Source organism: Podarcis liolepis (assembly GCF_965112155.1).
Source record: "Podarcis liolepis genome assembly, chromosome: Z".
NCBI classification, from domain to species: Eukaryota; Metazoa; Chordata; class Lepidosauria; order Squamata; family Lacertidae; genus Podarcis; species Podarcis liolepis.
The window spans coordinates 24819542-24840078 of NC_139570.1; the positions used below are offsets into that span (position 1 = coordinate 24819542).

The 20537-nt window shown below is 43.7% G+C and overlaps 1 protein-coding gene across 1 annotated transcript; it reads left to right on the forward strand.

Moving 5' to 3' along the window:
* Nucleotides 1–3033: 3033 nt before the first annotated feature.
* Nucleotides 3034–19206, forward strand: RAB39B (RAB39B, member RAS oncogene family). Its single transcript, XM_083485410.1, has 2 exons — nt 3034–4631; nt 12417–19206. Exons 1-2 carry the CDS (start codon nt 4417–4419, stop codon nt 12841–12843), a joined length of 642 nt encoding a protein of 213 aa, XP_083341536.1. The 5' UTR covers nt 3034–4416; the 3' UTR covers nt 12844–19206.
* Nucleotides 19207–20537: the final 1331 nt, after the last annotated feature.

Consider the following 20537-nt stretch of genomic DNA (forward strand, 5'->3'; position numbering starts at 1 on the left):
CCCAATGGACTCTAAGGCTCAGTCCCGCCATGGTACTCTAACCCAGGAATAGACAATATGGTGCCCTTCAGGTGAATACTAGACCACAAATCCCATCATCCTTGACCATGCTGGCTGATGGGAGCTGGAGTGCAGCAACATACCATGTGGGTTACCACTGTCTTTACCACTTTACCACATGGAAGGTCTTCTTATTCAGGCAGCTGAGAATGCAGCTATGGGGATAGTACTGCTGGATCTGCATTCATTTTGAAATTGGCAATTTTATTTAATCAGAGGGACCTGACAGAGGGGAGAATTGAAGGAAAAACAGGGTCACGCATGAGGATTTGAGTCAATGCCATATCCAAGTATGTAGAACTTTCCAGGGTCATTGTTGGCCTGTAAATACTCATCTCAAATCCTGTTGGCCTATAATACTCAGCTCAAATCATCTCTTACATTGTCTTTTACTCAAAATAAAAAAATTCCTTCCAGTAGCACCTTAAAGACCAACTAAGTTAGTTCTTGGTATGAGCTTTCGTGTGTATCTGTGTATCTGAAGAAGTGTGCATGCACACGAAAGCTCATACCAAGAACTAACTTAGTTGGTCTTTAAGGTGCTACTGGAAGGAATTTTTTTTATTTTGACTATGGTAGACCAACACGGCTACCTATCTGTAATTGTCTTTTACTGTAGATCTTATCAAGGGGAAGATAATGCATTTTTTATTCCTTTATGAGGTGTTGTCCTAGTCAAGCCTTAAAGCCCCTATGAGTATCTTCTTTGAGGGGCTTAATATATTTGTGACCAACCAGGTGGCAAGATATCTAAATGCTGTAATATCTTTTAGACCTGCTATGACTCCTTAGCTTGTCAACTTTAATATAATGATTGGTTCTATTCAGGCCATGATTTCTGCCTGCTTCATAGTTTGTACTTTGCTTAATGGTTAGTTGAATGTAATCCACATTTGACATACTGACTGACTGACTGACTGATTGATTGATTGATTGATTGATTGAAGTATGCAGAAATGTAATATATCCTGGTTTTCCCCCCATTATGCAAAAATCCTTCTGCCCAGCCCAGAAGAGGTAACTGCTAAATCTCCCAGTGCCTTAGATAGCAAAATCCATAATGAGATCATGTAATGAGATTTAACTATTGCCGCTTAATCTTTGGATCATGTAAGAGTGAGCTGCTGAACTCTGTCTTATCAATTCTATAATCATGGTTAAATGCTGAGGCATAAATTTACAGGGCATGGCACTGAATGAACCTTCCTGGATATAGTTCAGAGGGTACTTTTTACCTTTGTGTAAATGTTTTAAAATGTGTAGTGTTTTAAAATGATAATTTCTTATGTATAAGTGTTCTCGGGATCATATGTAGAAACAACAACAACAAGTGGCTTACGATTTAAAGAAAGTCGAATTCCTAATAGTTCTTAAGGACTAGGTTCTTGAATTTAAAATGAAATGCTTGTTTGTGTTCCCAAATGGCCACAGAAGACCTAAGCAGCTTTGGGTGTGGGGCGGGTTGGTGTGTTTACTCTTTCTTCCTTGCAGCTTTCATTGGGCCAAACCACTGTTATAATTACCCTGTAGCATCAGCTGCTGCTTCTTTAAGTGGACAGAAGTATAAATCAACAGGTGAACATTATTCCACCATGGGGATGTGATGATGGGGGAAATGAGCATTTTATTTTATTTTTCATTTCTGCCTGTGACCGTAAAAATGCTGGCAATCCCAGCCTGCATCAGCACCAGGACATGCTCACTTTGGGGCATTTGGCAAAAATATGTTGATATTATGGTGTCACAAAAAAGGGGGGAGGGCAGTGCTTAGAATCAAGAACACTCAGGCTTCTCAAAAGGAAGCAAAGGGGGTTGAAGGGGCGTAGATCTTGCTTTGCACACAGGTGTCATCTCGGGCATCTACTGCCAGCCAGGAATTTAACACACAGCCTTCCTGATCTAGGTTGGCCAGTGGTCTGTGTTCAAGGCAGGTTCCTATGTTTCATTAGATCAAAGGCTGCATTCAGTGCCTACAGATGCACCAGGAGGTAGACGATATATATAATATTGCTTGATTTCAAAAACAAACAAGCAGCAAATCTCCAAGCAGATAAAACATCTCTAAGGAGATAAAAATGTCAGAATTAAAATTTAAAAACAAGTATTAAAAAGAGTAAAAGTAAAATCAATTTAATTTTAAAACCAAGTTAATTTAATTTAATTAATTAAACCAACACTAATGTTTCAAGCATGAGTCGAAATATGGCTTATAAGGAGCCTTGTAGGGAATCTGACCACTGGTCCATCTATCTCAGCATTGCTTAATACTGGATAAAGGTTTCCAAACAAAATGGTAACACAGTCCTTTGCCTACAGGATTACAATCTACATTTTTATTTACCAGCCATTTTTAATGGCTATGTTTAATCTGCATTAAAGTTCTAGTCTGCAATCCTATGCCCATTTACTTGGGAGTGAATTGAATGGGACCAATTTATTGGGGGTGGGGAGGTACAGAGGCTGTGCTGTTGAAGGCTTATTGCTCGTCTTGCTAATTTGTAGTGGACATTGGTTTTTGTTGTTTTATTTGTATCTAGTATGATTTTTTTTTTAGTATTATTCTTACCTATCTCGCAGTGCAACGTGCAGCACAGCCCTCTCAAGTAAAATCAGCCATAAAAGTGGCCGGCAGAATGGTTTGTGTCTTACAGCCCAGCGCCATTGAACTGCATACTATTCCTATCTTGAGCGGGCAGTGCGTGGTTTAGTCACTCGATTATTATTAATTCTACACCGGGCATAGTTGCCAGTCTCAACCTCTGCTTTGCTCTCCTTGACTCTTGATTCTCCGGAGCTGATCTGTTAGCAAATTGGTGGCGGGGGGTTGTTTTTGTTTTTATAGAGATCTTATTCTTTGTTGGGAGAGGTCTGAGTTTTGTTATTTTAAGGGCGCTTCACTTCTAAACAATGTGGTAACGGCAAAACCAACAATATCCTGCAGGCTCCTCTCTTCTGGGCAGTACAGTAAGCTGCTGATGCCAATGATGAGTCAGACTGTTTGGTGCTGATGCTGCTGCCATTTCATCAGTTCTGTGATCTCGCCTGCATCTCTCCCCTTCGCTGCCCCTCCATCTTTGAAGCGCTGGGTATCTTTTTTTCCGGGGGGGGGGGCAGAACGCAAACAGGAAGGTGGATGTTCTCTACTCTCTTGGAGGCAAACGAAACCCACCTGGTGCTAACCAGATGTCCTTGAGAAGCATCCCTCCTTCCTCCTGACATATTTCCGACGGAAAGCTTCAAGGTAACTGCCTTGCCAGGTCCTTCGCTCCCCTCTGCCTCGTAAGAAGGCCCGGACGGGCTTGGAGCATCCGGCCTGCCTTAGGTGGAGGATGGAGCCTCGTTTGAGGACAATATTCCTAAGAGCCTTCCTCCTGCAGCTCTCCGAGGACCGGTTGCCTGGCGGATCCCTGGGGGAACGCTGAGACAGCAGCCGGGAGGTCGTCTTGCTGAGAGCCTTTTGTGAGGGCTTGGGGTAAAAACAAAAAAACCAAGAACTAAACAAGAACAGCAACCCACCACCACCGAAGCCAAGGGCTTGAGAAAGAGGAGAGGAGGGGGGCGCGTGCGTTTTCCGTCATTGCAAACGGCAAGACCCTTTCCTTGGCAAAAATGAGAGGGGCGGCTCTTCGGCTGAGCGGTGTGACGGGCTGACGGTCAGAAAGGATGCGTTGTTATTGTCTTGTTTTAAAAAGAAATGTGCTGCTTTGGCTCGAGGGAAGGGGAGAGAAGGCGCTTAGGTGAGGAGTCTCGGATCCCCTGACCTTTCCGTCCACTTTCAGCGGGAACATTTGTGAAGTGTGTGTGTGTGTGTGTGTGTAGAACACCGGCAGCACCAGCCTAGGAGTCTACTCCCACGCGGCCACGTTCTGTAGGACCTGCCCCTCTTCCTCTTCCTCTTCCTCCTCCTCCTCCTCCCTCCTCCAGAGAAGACCTCCTGCGACAAGGACCGCGTCGCTTCCCCCTTTTTCTCCCCTGCTCGCTCGCTCTCCCAGGAGACGAGAAGAAGCCGCAAAAGGGGACGGAAGAGGAACGCCGCCCAGTGGCCGGTGCGTGCGCGCCGGCGCGCTCCTCAACCTCACTCTCCAACGCGGCGCCCCATCCGCCTTGCGGGCCGCCGGGAGCGCAGCCTCGAGTTGCTAGAGGTGGCGGGGGACCCTCCTGGGTCGGGTATGAAAGGCTTGCATTAGGCTCGCTCCTGCTTCCCTGCGCCAGGCTTGTGCGCCGCGACGGAAGACGCTGCGCCTCCGGCATCCGCGTGGTTGGTCTCTCCGGGGGCGAAGACGCAGCGGCGGCGGTACCGACACCACCACCACCAAGCGCCGGCTCCGGAGCTACCCCGCCTGGGGAAGGTGGAGCATGGAGGCCATTTGGCTCTACCAGTTCCGCCTGATCGTCATCGGGGACTCCACCGTGGGCAAATCGTGCCTCATCCGCCGCTTCACCGAAGGGCGCTTCGCCCAAGTCTCCGACCCCACCGTGGGTGTGGATTTCTTCTCCCGCTTGGTGGAGATCGAACCAGGCAAAAGGATCAAGCTGCAGATCTGGGACACCGCCGGACAGGAGAGATTCAGGTGAGGAGGAGCCACTTTTGAGGATGGGGCTTGGGGGCCGGGGGGGGGAGGGATGTCGTGTGCGGATGGAGGGCGAGTGGCAGGTCGGCGCGGCGGAGGCTGCAACTGCGCCCCGAGTTCTGTCCCTTTTACCCGCCGCCACCATCATAAACATCTTTGCTCTTCTGCAGAACAGCCTTCATTGTGAAGGATGGTGGAAGACCCGGACGGCTGGGTGGCGGTTTGATTTTGCTTTGTCGTTGAAGATGGAGGAGCCAGAGTAGGAGGGAAGAAGAGACACCTTGCTGCGGGTGGGGGGCCTTGGGGTGGGTGGGGTCCGGGTTTCAAGTGGGATCTCACAGCAGGTCACACAACAACACCCAGCTTCCTCCCCTCCTCACCCCTATCCTCCTAACAGCTGTTCATTGAATCCTGAAGGGAGCCAGAAGCACAACAAAGGCTGCTGAGGAGCGCCCCTCCTCTCAAAGAAACATAAGCAGCAGCCTTCTACCGAGCCAGAATATTGGTCCATTTGGCTCCATGTTGTCCACACTGACTGGCAGTGATTCTCCAAGGTTTCAGGCAGGGGTCTCCCCAGCCCTACTTGCAGAGCCTAGGGTCTTCTGGTAGCTCTGCTGCTGAACTCCAGCCCTTCCCTTCCCTCTCCATCCTCCATGTCTGGGCTGATACTGCAGAGATTTTGTACTAGATTTATTCAAGAAAACTTTCCCACAGTGCAGATTTGTAGGCCACAAGCAACCATCTTGGACAGGAAGAAAGAGACTCTGGCCTTAACAATTTCTCAGGGTCTGGCTGCCCAAGTAAGGGTCTCCTAATGTAAAGAGAGAAGAAAACCAGGCCACTGGGGATCTCATATGCAGGCTTTCCACATGCGTCAAGGAGCTTTGATGCAGTGGTGCCTTCAAACAGAAGATTTCCTTCTCCGTATCTTCCCAAGTGGTACAGCCCCCTCCCTTGAGAGTACTGTACCACATGCCTGTAAAAACATCTAGGTCCATTCTTAATAGACACCAGGTGTGAGGAACATTTGGCTTTCCAGCTGTCACTGAACTAAAGCTCCCATCAGCCAGTGGATGGGGGTGATGGGACTTGTCGTTCAGCAAGTTCTGGAGGGCCAAAGGTTTCCCGACCTGATATGCACATACATGAGCTACTCATTGAACAAGGCCTTGAGGATATAACGACTTCTGAAATTGTGTCACCATGAGGACTTTGTGGATTATGGTCGCTTTCCTCCCCACAACCCCCTTGCTAAACTATTTGGCCAACACATTTCCAAATCTTTCTCCATAACTAACCACAAGAACTATAAAATGTTAAGCTATGTTCCTGGATGCTGAATCTCAGAGCTATGTCAAGAGCAGGCAGCCAAACACCAAACTGGCTTGAGGGAGCAACATGTGATTTGCAGACTAAATGTTGCCCAGTCAGCAGATGCCCCTCCTGTCCTTTTTCCTGCCCCATGATTGAAAAAATGTGTTTATGAGGGACAAAGCAACCCTCTCTCACTAAAATAGCACTTCTCCACCCATTTCTGACCCTACATAAAGGAAGGAAGGAAACTGTGCACCATCTCATTTTTCCACGCCCTCTCCCCAATAAACCTGGGTGTGGATGTATAATTGCTTCTGTATACGTAGTGTCTCCATTATCTTAGGTAAAAGCAAGCTACTGTATTTTTCCGTGTATAACATGCCCCCGTGTATAAGATGCCCCCTATTTTGGGGGACACAAAATTAAGAAAATGGGGGGAGATTGCCCTTGTGTCTAGGACTCCCCCCTCCTTTTAACATTAGTTTTTTAATAAAAAAAAACCTAGTCTTATACACAGAAAAGTTTATTACATTTCTTTATTACATTTGTATCCCACATTTCCTCCAAGGAGTTCTAAGCCAGTTCTGTCCGCTCATCCATTTTATCCACCCAACAACCCAACAAGGTAGCCTAGCCTGAGAGAATGATTAGCCCAAAGTTACGCAATGAGTTTCATGGCTGTGTGGGGATTTGAACAGCACATTGGCCTCCAGTGTCAGGTTTTTAGTGCCCACAAAACTAATAAACCTTCAGCTTAATATATCTTGTGACTTTGTAACGCTGCTGCATTCAGACATTGTGATAAGCTATTTATTATGCTGGGAACAAGCCTCTCACAGGCTTGCATGCTTCCCCTCCATTTCTGGCATGGCCTAGAGGAGGAATTTAGGAATTTTGCTTGCCCTCTACACATGAGCTACATTTGGACAAGGATGAAGCCAATCTCCAGTTGCTACATGAGAAAGAAAGGTTTTGTTTCACCAGCGATTCTGCTGCAGGATGCTTGATTAGACTGTTTCCATTTAGAATCACCAAGGATTGAATTCATTTTTTAAAATGAAAAAACAAGTTCCATTCTTCCAATTCACTTTAGTTATGGAAACAGATGGAAATTCAAGAAAATGAGTTCAGAAATATATTTTTATTTATTTTGTTTCGTTCATTCGTCATTCATTTCTGTTGGGATCATAGGAGCCAACTCCTAGGGGCCAAGGGCCCTTCACACACCCACCCAATGAAATATTTAAGGGTGCTGGCACTTCCCAAAGATGATGGGTATTGCCATTCAAATGGGGGGTGCAGTGTCATGTGATCAATTATGTGGGGTGGCACTTACCTGCCCCCCATATTTTATTCAAGTTGACCCCCCCCCCCGGTTGGGATGAAATATAGAAAACAGCCTGGGGTAGAAATAGTACAGGTCAGAAAAAGGTTATAGAGAAGAATGGGGACAGAAAGCGGGGAAACTGACAGATATATTAATTTTTTTAAAAATCTCTAAAATAGATAACCTGCCCAATCTGTCTGAAAATTAGCAAGTCTGATGCTTAGGTGGGTGAGGTGAAGAGGTGGCAGATTGCCTGAAAATTGCATGACATTAGGATGAAAAACGCAGAAGTTAGAAGCAGCAGAAGACCAACTGGGTCTCCCATGGAAATAAACCAGGGGAGGAATGGAAAAGCAGAAAAGGAATGCAATTGAACTGAATGCTGAAAAACATAAAGAATAAAGAAGAAAAATGTTGTTCCCCTACTCCCCCAGAAATCACATGACATTTCAGCTGTGCTGCTGGTCTTAACAGATGCTCTCTTGAGTCACCTTCCTCTTGGACCCTGATTTCTAGTCTTGGGCTGTCCCATTATTATTTGATTTAAATCTCATGGTTTCCACTTGCAGTGCACAGCTCTCTGGTGTACTTAGTCTGGATCATATCAAAGGCCTATCCAGTCCAGCTACCTGGTTCCTATGGTAGCCAATCAGATGCATCTGGGAAGCCTTCAAGCACAGACTAAAGGCAAGCACCCACTATCCCCAGTAGACAACACTAAGTGCCATAGTGCTGGGAACCTGGAAGTTGCAAAGAGCCATCTTGGCTATACTTATCCTTCATCAATTTATCTAACCCCCTTAATGCAGAGGTTTTCAACCTTTTTGGGTGCATGGCTCCCTTGACCAACGACATTCTTTCTGCGGCACCCCTGTGGGGCTCAGGAGCCCAGTAATGTCACCCCTTGCCTGCAGAGCTGGCAGCTTCTCACGCTTTTTGGAACACCCTCCATTGTAGAGTGTCCCCTCAGCCTCCTCTCATCTCCCATCTCCTTGGGAGTCCCCCGGGAAGCTTCTGCTGCCCCTCCCTGTCCCAAAGAGAGGTGGCTCCTCACACTGCCCCACAGGGGCCTGGGACATGCCTGTCCATTCCCAACAGCAAGGGTTGGTGGACTGGCTGGCTGGGCTCCCTCACCCACTTGCTTCCTTACTCCGAGGCTGCCTCAGCTCCTGGCAACCAGCACCCCCTGGCCAGCCCCAGAGGCACCATTCACCTGGGGAGCTTGTAGCTGCTGCAACAAACGGCTGTGCAAGCCTTGGGAAGGCAGAGACACGAGAGGGTATTATTATTATTATTATTATTATTATTATTATTATTATTATTATTATTATTATTTGAATTTGAATTTATACACCGCCCTATACCCAGAGGTCTCAGGGTGGTTAACAGAACAAGATCAACATAAAATGCATAATATATATAATCAAAATAAAACCAACAACCCAATAACACCCCCCCAAAAAAAGAGCCACATTTTAAAAGGGCATAGGATGTCAATCAGATCAACCAAAGGCCTGGTTAAAAAGGAATGTTTTTGCCTGGCACCTAAAGGTATATAATGAAGGTGAACTTCCCAGGGGAGAGCATTGCACAGATGGGAAGACACTGCAGAAAAGGCCTGTTCTCATGTTGCCACCCTCCGGACCTCTCGAGGTGGGGGCACACAAAGGAGGGCCTCAGAATATGATCTCAGGGTCCAGGTAGGTTCATATGAAAAGAGGCAGTTCTAGAGGTATTGCGGTCCTGAGTCATTTAAGGCTTTATAGGTCAAAACCAGCACTTTTAATTGGGCCCATGAAACTAATTGGTAGCCAGTGCAGTTGGACCAGAATCAGCGTAATATGTTCAAACCATTTTGCTCCAGTGAGCAACCTGGCTGCTGAATTCTGCACTAGCTGAAGTTTCCAAACTATCTTCAGAGGCAGCCCTACATATAACACATTGCAATAATCTAACCCTGAGGTTACCAGAGCATAGACAACAGTAGTTAGGCTATCCCTGCCCAGATAGGGGTGTAGCTAAGCCACCAGCTGAAGCTGATGGAAGGCACTCCGGGCCATCGAGCCACTTGAGCCTTGAGTGACAGCAAAGGATCTAGGAGGACCCCCAAGCTATGAACCTGTTCCTTCAGAGGAAGTGTAACCCCATCAAGAGCAGGCAACTTCCCACCTATCTGGTCTAGGGAACCACCCACTAACTGCCTCAGTCTTATCTGGATTGAGCTTCAGTTTGTTGGCTCTCATCCAGTCCATTACTGAGGCAAGACACTTCTGCTGCCTCACCTGCAGATGTAAAGAAGATTCAGAGCTGAGTGTCATCAGCATACTGCTGACAACGTACTCCGAACCTCCAGATAACCCCACCCAGCAGTTTCATATAGATGTTAAACAATGTTGGGGATAGGATTGAGCCCTGCGGAACCCCACATCGATGGTTCCACTGGGTTGAAAAGCATCCCCCAAGCAACACCCTCTGGGAACGACCATCCAAGTAGGACTGGAACCACCACAAAGCGGTGCCACCCACCCCTAGTTCAGATAGTCACTCCAGAAGGATACCATGGTCAATGGTATCGAAAGCCACTGAGAAATCAAGAAGAGACATGTTTCCCTTCTCTCTCTCTCAACAGAGGTCATCATACAGGGCGACCAAAGCAGTTTCTGTGCCAAAACCAGGCCTAAACCCTGATTGAAATGGATCCAGAAAATCAGCTTCTTCCAAAAGCTTCTGGATCTGGTCTGTGATCACTCACTCCAGAACCTTGCCTAGGAAAGGGAGATTAGCAACTGACTGGTAGTTAGTTAGGCATCAGAGGGAAGGAAAGAGGGTCTGAGGCCAGTTTTGCCTGGGGCATCCCTGACCATCATTCAAGGCACCCCACGGCACACTGGTTGAAAACCATTGCCTTGCTTAAAGCCATCATTCAGCAGCAGGTTTCACAAACTATTTGTGTACTAAATGAAAAAATAAGAACATAAGGAGCTTTCTGCTCCATTCCCCCCCACCCCTGGTGCCCTTCAAGCACTGTTGGGACTACAGCTCCCATCATCACTCACCATTGGCCATGATGGCTGGGGCTATTGGGAGCTGAAGTGCAGTAACATCCAGAGAGCTCTAAGTTATGGAAGGCTCATGAAAAGCAATGCTTCCTTGACCAGAATACAATTTCTGCATGCAAAAGGGCACCTTTGGACATCTCCTTAGGTTCATAGAGATGTGTGGAACCTAGGAGTCTATTGAGTGTTCTGTATACACCATTCACTTGCCAATTCCTAAAACCTAGCCAACCTCTGTATACCACATGCAGTGAGGGGGGTGGAGTGGTATGCATTGTCAAGAGTTTTGTTTACAAATACCTCCAAGTGACTCTAGTCTCTCCATATATTTTGAGGATGACTTGAACTAGCAGACTCTTGACCCATCAGTTTAGTGGAAGCAGAGCCTGCTGGGAGAAACACCAAGACTTTATTGCCCTGTTTAGGCCTATGGCGGAATCTAGTGAAAAAGCTATCTGCATCTCATGCAGAAGGTCCCTGGTTCAATGTCTAGCTAGGGCTGGAGAAAGACTCTTGCTTGAAACCTTGAAGAGGCACTGCAACTCAATGTGAACTATACTGAGGCAGGTGGACCGGTGGTCAGCCATGATATAAGGCAGCAGCTTCTTATGTCCCTAAATTTTTGCTGGGCTGCACCATTTCAGATTGCATGTGGGGGTTGGCATGTTTGAACGTGGGGCAACATGAGGTAGTGGGCTTAGGCTTTGGAGCACCAGGCTTCGCATCTCCATTCCCTGGGTCACCTTGAGTCTGTCACAGTCTCCTAGCCTAACTTACCTCACAAGGTTGTTAATGAGGATAAAGCAGAGGGGAAGATTCATTTTCATTTTTTTCTACTCCTTGGAGGGTGGGTGGAATGTAAATGTAGTTAACAATTTTGCTCCCCCAACACAAGTAAATAAAAGCAAGAAGTTCCCTCACATGTAGGAATCTAGTATATCAGGGAAAAGGGAAATATTACGGTATATGGGGTGGGCATTGAGTAATTAGACCTTTCGCTAGTTAAACAATCTGTGGCCTTTTAAACCACAACAGGGGGTTTATTGTTTGTTACTATGGTGTGAATATTTGTGTAAACCACCCTGTGAACCTTGGATGAAGGGAGGTATAGAAATTCAATTAATAATAAAACAACAACAACAACAGAGCAGCATTAAGATGTACAGCTTCATACCTGCAACTTGGAGCGGTACAGCCCAGACAGAGTTACCGTGTGATTCTGCAAACACATATAAATTGCATCCATACATCCATTCCTTCTCTTTCCTCCAGCCCAATACATACATTGTATGTTACAGCCCACATGTTACCCAAGCAAATGGTCCAATTTCTGTAGTGAGGGTATTACCCCCCCCCCCCCGCAATTGTACACCTTATTTGGGGCATTGCTGGTTTGAAATTGATCAGCGATTACTGGTCCTCTTTCTCATCACCTGTTCAGCTGAGATTTTATAAATGAGGAAACTGCTACTTAGGAAAATCTGGGATATTTTTTACTTTGCAAAATAGTAGATGTGGCCTGTGCAGAGCAGGCTTGGGACAGATGAAAAGTAAAGCAAAAAAAGTGGTTATGGAGGGAATGAAACAGACGCATTTTCCAATGTCTTGTGGCAACAGTGACATTGGAGTGGAATCCAGCCACTTTCTAGAATCAATTTCTAGACTGTCCATTGAAAGATAAAAGTACTAGCCACCGCAAACCCTGTGTTGCTCTTGAATTATTATTTTTTTAAATCAGTACAGTTCTGAAAGGTTCAGTATGTCTTCTTGATTCTATATTGTATTCAAACATAGAAAAGCTGCTCCTTGGTCTTAGCAACCACCATGCAACTTTTGGACATAATATCTTAAGAGGTGTACATATTCATAATGCACAGACAAACAACAGAAAAAGATGGTGGGGCAGAGAATCTTTGTGTTGTCTGGTAGAAACCCCTTTTATTTTGCTGTGTAGCACAAAAGGGCTGTGTTCTGGGTGGATTAGCACCTAACTGGCTATTTCAGATGCACGAAACCAGCCATTGCCACCAGCGTTTTCCTCTTGAAAATGATTCTCATTTCCTTCCTTGGGCTGCTGCTCTCTTCCAGATCAATTACCAGAGCCTACTACAGGAACTCAGTTGGCGGTCTGCTCCTCTTTGACATTACAAACCGCAGGTCCTTCCAGAATGTTCACGAGTGGCTAGAGGAGACCAAAGTGCACGTCCAGCCTTACCAGATCGTGTTCGTTTTGGTGGGCCACAAATGCGACCTAGACACTCAGCGGCAAGTCACCCGGCACGAGGCTGAAAAACTGGCCCTTGCTTATGGCATGAAGTACATTGAAACCTCCGCCCGGGATGCCATTAATGTGGAGAAAGCTTTCACCGACCTGACTCGAGACATATATGAGCTTGTTAAGAGAGGCGAAATTACTATCCAGGAGGGCTGGGAAGGGGTGAAGAGTGGGTTTGTCCCAAACGTAGTCCACTCCTCAGAAGAGGTGGTGAAATCAGACAGGAGATGTCTGTGCTGATTGCTTAACGAAAGCAAGGAGAGATTATTGCTGAACTTTACTAACCAAAACATACCCTGCTATACAAACTTGTCGTGTGACAGAAGAGAATGTGACAGTAGTATGGCAAGTACCAATGCCTGGTGCTTTGAACCTCTGAAGAATAGAATCGTGAAGGGCTGTAACCCCCTGTTATGTAGGAATGAACCCAGATGCATGCTTATATTGTAGGAGATGGGGTAACGTTAAGAGCAGAAAAGATCCGATAGGGGTAGTAAATATCAGGGAATTTTACAAACCCTGTTTTAAATAAATCTGTCATTCAGTGCTTTGTGTTGAAGCCTATTAATATGAAACATATTCAGAGGAGGAGGAGATACAGAAATCTTGGCTTATTATTATATATTTTTAGGAAGATTAAAACATAACATGGTTGTCATTCTTTTTATGAGAACTTGATGGTTAACACAAAGAGGAAAGCATATTTTGCAGAAGGGGCGAAGGCTTTCATGCCTACAATATTGCTGCAGTATAATCCAACTCTCTTTAAAAGGAAAGGGGGAAGTGTTAGATCACTCTTGTTAAAATGCAGTGCAATGAATAGAACTGTTAAAATGTGGTGCAATGAATAGAACACAGACTGGTGTTTTCCTGATCAAGCCAGACTTGGTGGTTCCAATTCCAGTAATTTGACAGACCAAACGTTTGTGCTACTTCTTCAGTTATTGAACTGGAAATGCTCCCCACTCCTGAATTTGCTGTAAAATCTGTTATCAGCAATGGTGAAATTCTCAGCCATATGCAGTCATACAGTATTTCTTAAATGGGAAATTATTTTATCCTAATTCAGAGAGGGATGCAGCTTTCCCACCAGTAGCAAGCTGCAGTGGCCAATTTTGGGTCTCTTAAAATACAAACTTCTTGAAAATAAGGCTGGGGAGGGAAGCAGGACTCATCAAAATGGGGAGCACAGACTTTTCCCAAAGAGCGGGAAGTGGGGGTGTTCTTCGTTTTGTTTTGTGGGGTGAATTTTTTTGGAAAACAAGTTCAAAAGGACTATCTGAAGGTGGAGCTGAACAGCAGGAGAGAGAGAACTAAGGAAGAGGGTGTGTGGTTGGGAAACTCACAGGAAAGCGGTCAGGAGCGCAAGAAGGAACGCTTTTACTTTGAAAGCAGAACTGGATAAAATGCTGGCCTACAAAGCTTCAAGTGGGCCTTTGTTTCAGGGTAAACTTGTTGAGTTCTGAATTAAGAAAGCAAGCAGTCCAAATGAATTAAGGTAAGCAATAATAGCCACCCTGAATACCTAGGAAGAAACTAATGTGTTGGCAGGATACTCAGTGATATACATATGTGCAAAGAAAGGAAGCTTAGTGTGTGTAATGGTCTAGATATTAAGATGGAACAAGCCTGGAAGCAGGAAGGGGGAGGAGAGAGAGAGAGAGAGAGAGAGAGAGAGAGAGAGAGAGAGAGAGAGAGAGAGAACACCCGGAGAGCACCAGGTTGGGGAAGAATGTGGTATAATTATTTTGAATGAAATTAATCTATACCTTCACATGCGCTTCCACACTTTATACTTACAGAAGATCCTTTTAAGAGAACCGCCCACATCATTACTTTGTAAAGATGCAGGTGAGTTTGAACTGGAAACAAAATTTTAAGTTTGGCACAACAAAGGTCATATTAGGGGTAATGCTAATACTGATGTCTTTATTTTCAATAATTAATTGGGTAACTAGCTTTGTAATAAACACCACTAATATCCACCTTGAGACAGGGAGAAAAAGTGGACCAGGGGCAGTTTTAAAAAGCCCTCCCCATCAAGTGTGTGTGTGTGTGTGTGCGCACGCGCCTGCACACACACACACACACACACACACACACACACACACACAGGTTTTTGGAGGGGTGACGTTTTTCAAACTAGCCCTCATCTACTTTTATATGCATTGGCCCATATAATATTTTGCTTCTCGTCATGTGATGATAATAATTACACAAATAGTCACATGACATTCACTGCCAGCCAGGCTTTTGCAGACTTGCAACAGCAATGGGATATGAACAGCATTTCATCTTGAGTCAAAAAAATAGCTAAAAACTATCCCCAATTAATCTAGTCCATCCTAACTTCCACTTTCATTGGAGTTAAGGAGAAATGTTTTGCCCAACCCATAGATATTACAAAGCAAGAATGCAATCAGTGAGGGAAGGGAGCCACAGACAAAATCAAAGGAAAATTATTATATTTTTCTGGGCTTGACATTAGGGTTGAACCCAGGTATCAAAAGAGTTTTGAAGTTAACACCCTAGCAAACTCTAGGGTGGAAGAAAACTGGGGTTGTCACCCAAATAAAGTTGTTTTAGTCAATTTTATGAATTTTTATTGCATGGATTTCTAGAGATGCCTTGCTTAAATGCTGTTACTGCAAAAACAGCTGTGTATCTTGTGACACCTTAAAGAATGAATGAAAGAATGTCAATTTTTAAAGTGTCAACAGAACTCTGTGCTGTTTCAATTACAAATTTCTAAAGTTTTCTAAAGAAAAAGGCATACATTCTTTTTAGTTCGGAGTGGGGTAACCTGTGGCTCTCCACATGCTGTTGGACCCCAAATTTTATTAGATCAGCCAGCATGGCCAATGATCACGGATGATGATCTAAACTTAGAACTGACCCTGATAGTGAATGGGAGAAACTGAGCTCAGTGAATATGCCATAAATGCTTTAGACTAGAGCAGGGATAAGGAACCTGTGGCCCTCCATATGTTGGTCAGGGATGATGGGAGTTGTGGTCCAACAACATCTGGAAGCCCAAAGATGCCCATATCCTTGTTTTAGATACAATGCACAGCGGTTTTAGAGAATGGACAGCAGGCAGCATGGTTCTTCTGAAATGGCACTTTCCATCTATAGAAGAGCTTGCATTAGAAATTATTGTAAGATTAAATGACTACCCAATTAATTAGGGGCTCCTTTTTAGTTGATCAAAAAGCTTTTATAATCAATTAATCTAAGCAATTGACTTATGTTGCAGCCCTCTAGAAAAAAACAGTATCAGTTAATACTGAAGTTATATCATAAACATTGTAACCAAGTCTAATTTAAAACTTCCCATTTTCTGTCCTACTATATCTGAATTGAATTGAATATATAATTTATTTTAGATTGCTAAATTGACATGTTCATTTCATTCCAGGCAGGTTCATTTTCAAACTTTTCATCTTAGAACACAAGTTTCCCTTTTTTGTATGATAATATTGTGGTCTTTCATACTATTTATAACCCAAATAATATGCTGTTGCTGTTTCTTCTTCTTTAACCAAAGTCTTGGTGGTTCCTATTTTCAATTCTAAAAAACCCATGCCTAGCATCTTAAGTGTGCAGCTCCTTGCAACTTTTATCACTTACCTTGACTTTATCTTTGTGATTATTATTTTTAATACAGCAAAATAATTTATCCTTTTTAACTTCATAAATATGCTGCACAGAACTAATTCATATGCTAGCTGTTAAAATCTTGGAAGAATCAGGAAAGGGAAAAGATAGTACATCTTCAACCCGGCGCATAGTTAAAACTATGGAATTCGTTCTCACAAGACATTGTAGTGGCCACTCTTTGGATGGCTTCTAAAGGGGAGAAGACTATCAATGGAGGATAAGGCAATCAATGACTAGATTGGGCCTTTGGCCTGATCCAACAGGGCTCCCCTTACATTCTTATGTAAATTCTACACAACATAATGCAAATATATTGGCTCAAATCCAAAGAAAGTTAGCCATTATACTCAAGGACCAGTATAAATTAACAAGGCATAAATAAGTCACAACGGCACTTGTCCTCAAAAATTTGAAAAGGCAGGCGCCAGCGTAGTTTGACTATTGGTCCTTAGGGGTCTGGTGGGCTTCTGGGCTAGATGTCTCAGGAAACCCGATTTTGCACCTGGATTTAGTTGCTAAACTGGAGTCATCTGGCCCTAGCCTTGCATTTAGATCACCCACTGGCAGGACCTTTGCCCCTGGATAATCCAAAATCAGCAACTTAACAAAGGTTTCTAATCTTTTCCACTTGCTATCGATGTCATTATTTAAGCTAGTTGGAGGAATATAAACATTTATAAATAACACTTTAGATCTTCCCCATGATATAAGTAAGGCCATTGCTCGTTGGTCTAGGGAGGGCAGCTCTTTACAGATGGCATTTAGACATTGAGAAATCAAGATGCAAAGCCCCCCCTTTAGCCTTCCTGGGCCTCTGCCCAGGATAGCCCTAATTGCATAAGCATAAAACCTTCCAGAACTGGAGTTTCTGCCCCCCATGTCTCTTGAAGGGTGATGATGTTAAAGTTTTGGCGAGAGAATGGAATATCTGTAGATTGAGAAGGAAACTTGGAGCGCTGTAATTAGCCTTAAATAGTTTTAGATAACCTCAATGAGTTTTGGATGGCTTCAGCAAGATTTCAAAGGGGCTTTAGAAGAGCCTCAAAGGAAGGGAGGATGTTTAAAATGCTGTCCGGCGACTCCCGGAGTCCTTATCTGGCTGGGATATAAGCTTGTTTTCCGGGAGTGTGTCTTTTCCCCTTATTATTTTTTAAAAGCTCCTACTCCCTTTGCTGAGGCTCACAGGAGAGCCTCTTCAGAAACTTATCGTCCTATTGAGTTCAGAGCAGCACATTTAACTTTCACTGGATTTGGGTCATTCCATTGAATCCATTATGATGACAACATGTTTATTTGGATTGGTACCAGCTTTCTGAAGTTGCAGAAAGGGGGCTCTCCTAAAATCCCTTTAACCAGAGACAGTAAGAGCATAAGGGCTTCTGTATGCCAAGAGTGACCTCCCTCCTTCATGTACTGATGGTACAAACCTAAGTGTGGCTACTAAGAAGCAAGGCCAATTGCATTCTTCGGGACTCTCTCCCTGGTGTGTTTAGAACTGCAACCTTAATGTATTAAAATTTAGGTTTCATAAGCAAATCAGCATTGGATACATTTCAGTTCTACCCAACCCTCAAAAAGCACTCAAATACTATTTCCCTTCATGGCTTCAAACCTTTTAAGACATTTTTTTTCTCTGTAAGGGTCATGATAAAAAATCTTACTCATTAATTAATCTTCTAATTAATCTTACTCTTTTTTTATCCAAAGTCATTCTAGTGTAGTGAGAAAACATTTTTAACAGCAAATAAATACCCCAGGAAAAGCTATAGATTTATTTCTGCATTGTCATTAATTTGCCAAGCATTGATTTTTACCCTAGATGTTTGTATGTTTCAAGTTGGCTTTAAAAATGAATTCAGAATTAAACATTTTGCATAATAACCAATATTACTCACAATGGACCCATGTAAATTAAGGGACCTGCTCTGAGTAGGACCAACATTTGCTACAATTCTCTATTTATATAACATTTATATGCTGATTTTTGGCTCTATTTTTTTTTTTGGACTGCCCTCTTAGCTGCAAAAATATTGTTGAATCCAAAAGAAAGCAACTAGCATGAAGAATTCCAGCATCGTTTTACGTCAGGATCCATAGACTAGCATACTGGCAAATTTCATTTCCCGCCAGTGCAGTTGCTGTTTTTAACCATATTAGATATAGTTCAACTGCTGCCTGCCTCAATAAATACATTTTAAACACATAGAGGGAATAAAGTTTGGTCATGTTTGGACTCTTTGATTTATAATGTATACTGCATTAGAGTTACAAAAGAAAGTAAAATGTATAGGAAATTTGATTGAAGACCTTTAAACGTACAATAATACTGATCGAAACTCATGATGTAATCTCTTTCTAATGCCTTAAATTTTTAGGCAACTTATATAAATGATCATCTGGGGAGGGGGACTTCCTCCTGTACAAATAGAAGTGGGGTTTGACTTTGTAAAATGAAAAGCCTCATCTTTTTCTTGACTTGTTTTAGCATTTTGACTACTGAAAGATACACTGGAGGCTAATACTTTTTAAAAAGGCATTTTCTTTCATTTTTCACTCTCTGGCAAAGACAGACAAAATAAAAACAAGCCTGTTGGTAAACTCACAATCTCAGTCTGCATGCTGGATTAAAAAAAATCTCTCAGTACCTCCAGATTAAAATTATACTGTACACTTTTCCTAGCTTTCTGTTATATGCACTGTAATGAAATGTGACAAAAAACCCCCCGCTGTATTTAGCTGTGTGTGAATGAAAACTATGCTTGTATCTAGCAAAATGGTTAATGTGATTATGTGACATTCAAAACATGTAAAGGAAAATCCGTGTTTTTATTTCCTCTGCTGTTCCCCACCCCACCCCATCAAACATCTGTATACAGCAACCATGGTGGTAAAAACCCAGTACAGAGTAGATTAATAATAAACATATGCACTGTTTTAACAGAATCCACTGGTGTTTTTAAGGTGCAGATATGAACAAGGTCTGTCTCCCACTATTCTGGGCATTTTCAAACTGGTATTCTTGTGCAAATCCACAGTGAATAAATTATTCTATAGAGCCAGGATGGGAAATAGTCCATTTGAATCACTGCCAAGGCAATGCATTGTGAACTACAGGAAAGTCGCTAATTCCTGTATTGCACACAGCTGACATTTTAACTGAAATCAAGCAAATTATGACCTAGGAATTGCTGGTGGATTAGACTGCTGCACTTCTGCAATGTCATTTGTGCAAGCTGCAGTTAAACTTTTGAAAATCCAGACGTGGAAAACATTTGCTGACAAATGTAGGGTACATCCTGTCAGAAATAATGTTGGGAGTCAACATCCTTGCAGTGCATCTTTGCAGTGCCTCTTGCCACACTCTAGCTGCCCCCCCCCCATTAAAAAAAGGCTTCTTGCTTTTAACGCCCAACTGACACAGGAACACTAATGGGCCTTGTGGGAAATAAAGCTAGGGTATGCAGTGGCAGGATCCCCCTAGCTTTCCACAATGTCTCAGAGCAATTCTGTATTGGGAGAACCGCAGGACAGACAAGTGGTGGTTAGACTCAGTAGGCCTGGTACAGCTCAGAGCAGAAGCACAATTGGATAAAAGGAACCAGAAGGCACTTTGCACACAGACCTTTTAATCCTGGCCCTGGTCACAGCTGGTGAAGGTGAGGATTAAAGATAACGTTCTGTAGCGTGGTGTTCTTAGGAACCAAAAAAGTGTCCATCTGTGCAGCAATGCTACCAACTGGATGATGGATGGTGGACGGACATTGGACATGTTCCAGTCTTAGCCGGATATATCCCTGCAAGATCATGGGTTTAAAACAGGAGTCAACTATGGTGCTCTTCAGATGTTGCTTGACTCAAACTTCCAGCTATGGTATAAGCAACTCTTCTCTTATGATGAAACTTCAGAAAGGATGTCACATCATTTGCCTCAAGATTTTGTGCTGAGATGACCATGTGTGAACGACTGAATCTGTAAGCACCTACCTCTTCCTTTAAACTGGAGGGATTTGAATCCTAGAATTATTGCAGTCCTGGGGCAATGCACTGGAAGTTTGGTGTTACAGCAACTTGCTGAAGCACAGTCTTAGAAAAGAAATTTCTTCTCTGGACTATCATCGCCTAAGAGGGTGCTTGCCACACACACACACACACACACACACACACGCAAATATACTGTATATCCCAACTTTATTTTGTGGAGCTCAAGATAGGGCATGTGAGATTTCCCATCCAGAAATTGACCAGTTCTCAGACTGTCTTTACTCAGACCCATT

What these genes read in the sequence shown, in the direction of transcription:
- RAB39B (XM_083485410.1), top strand. Translation starts at nt 4,417, where the DNA reads ATGGAGGCCATTTGGCTCTACCAGTTCCGCCTGATCGTCATCGGGGAC. An exon ending in GCCGGACAGGAGAGATTCAG is followed by an intron (nt 4,632 to 12,416) that starts GTGAGGAGGAGC and finishes GCTCTCTTCCAG; the next exon opens with ATCAATTACCAGAGCCTACT.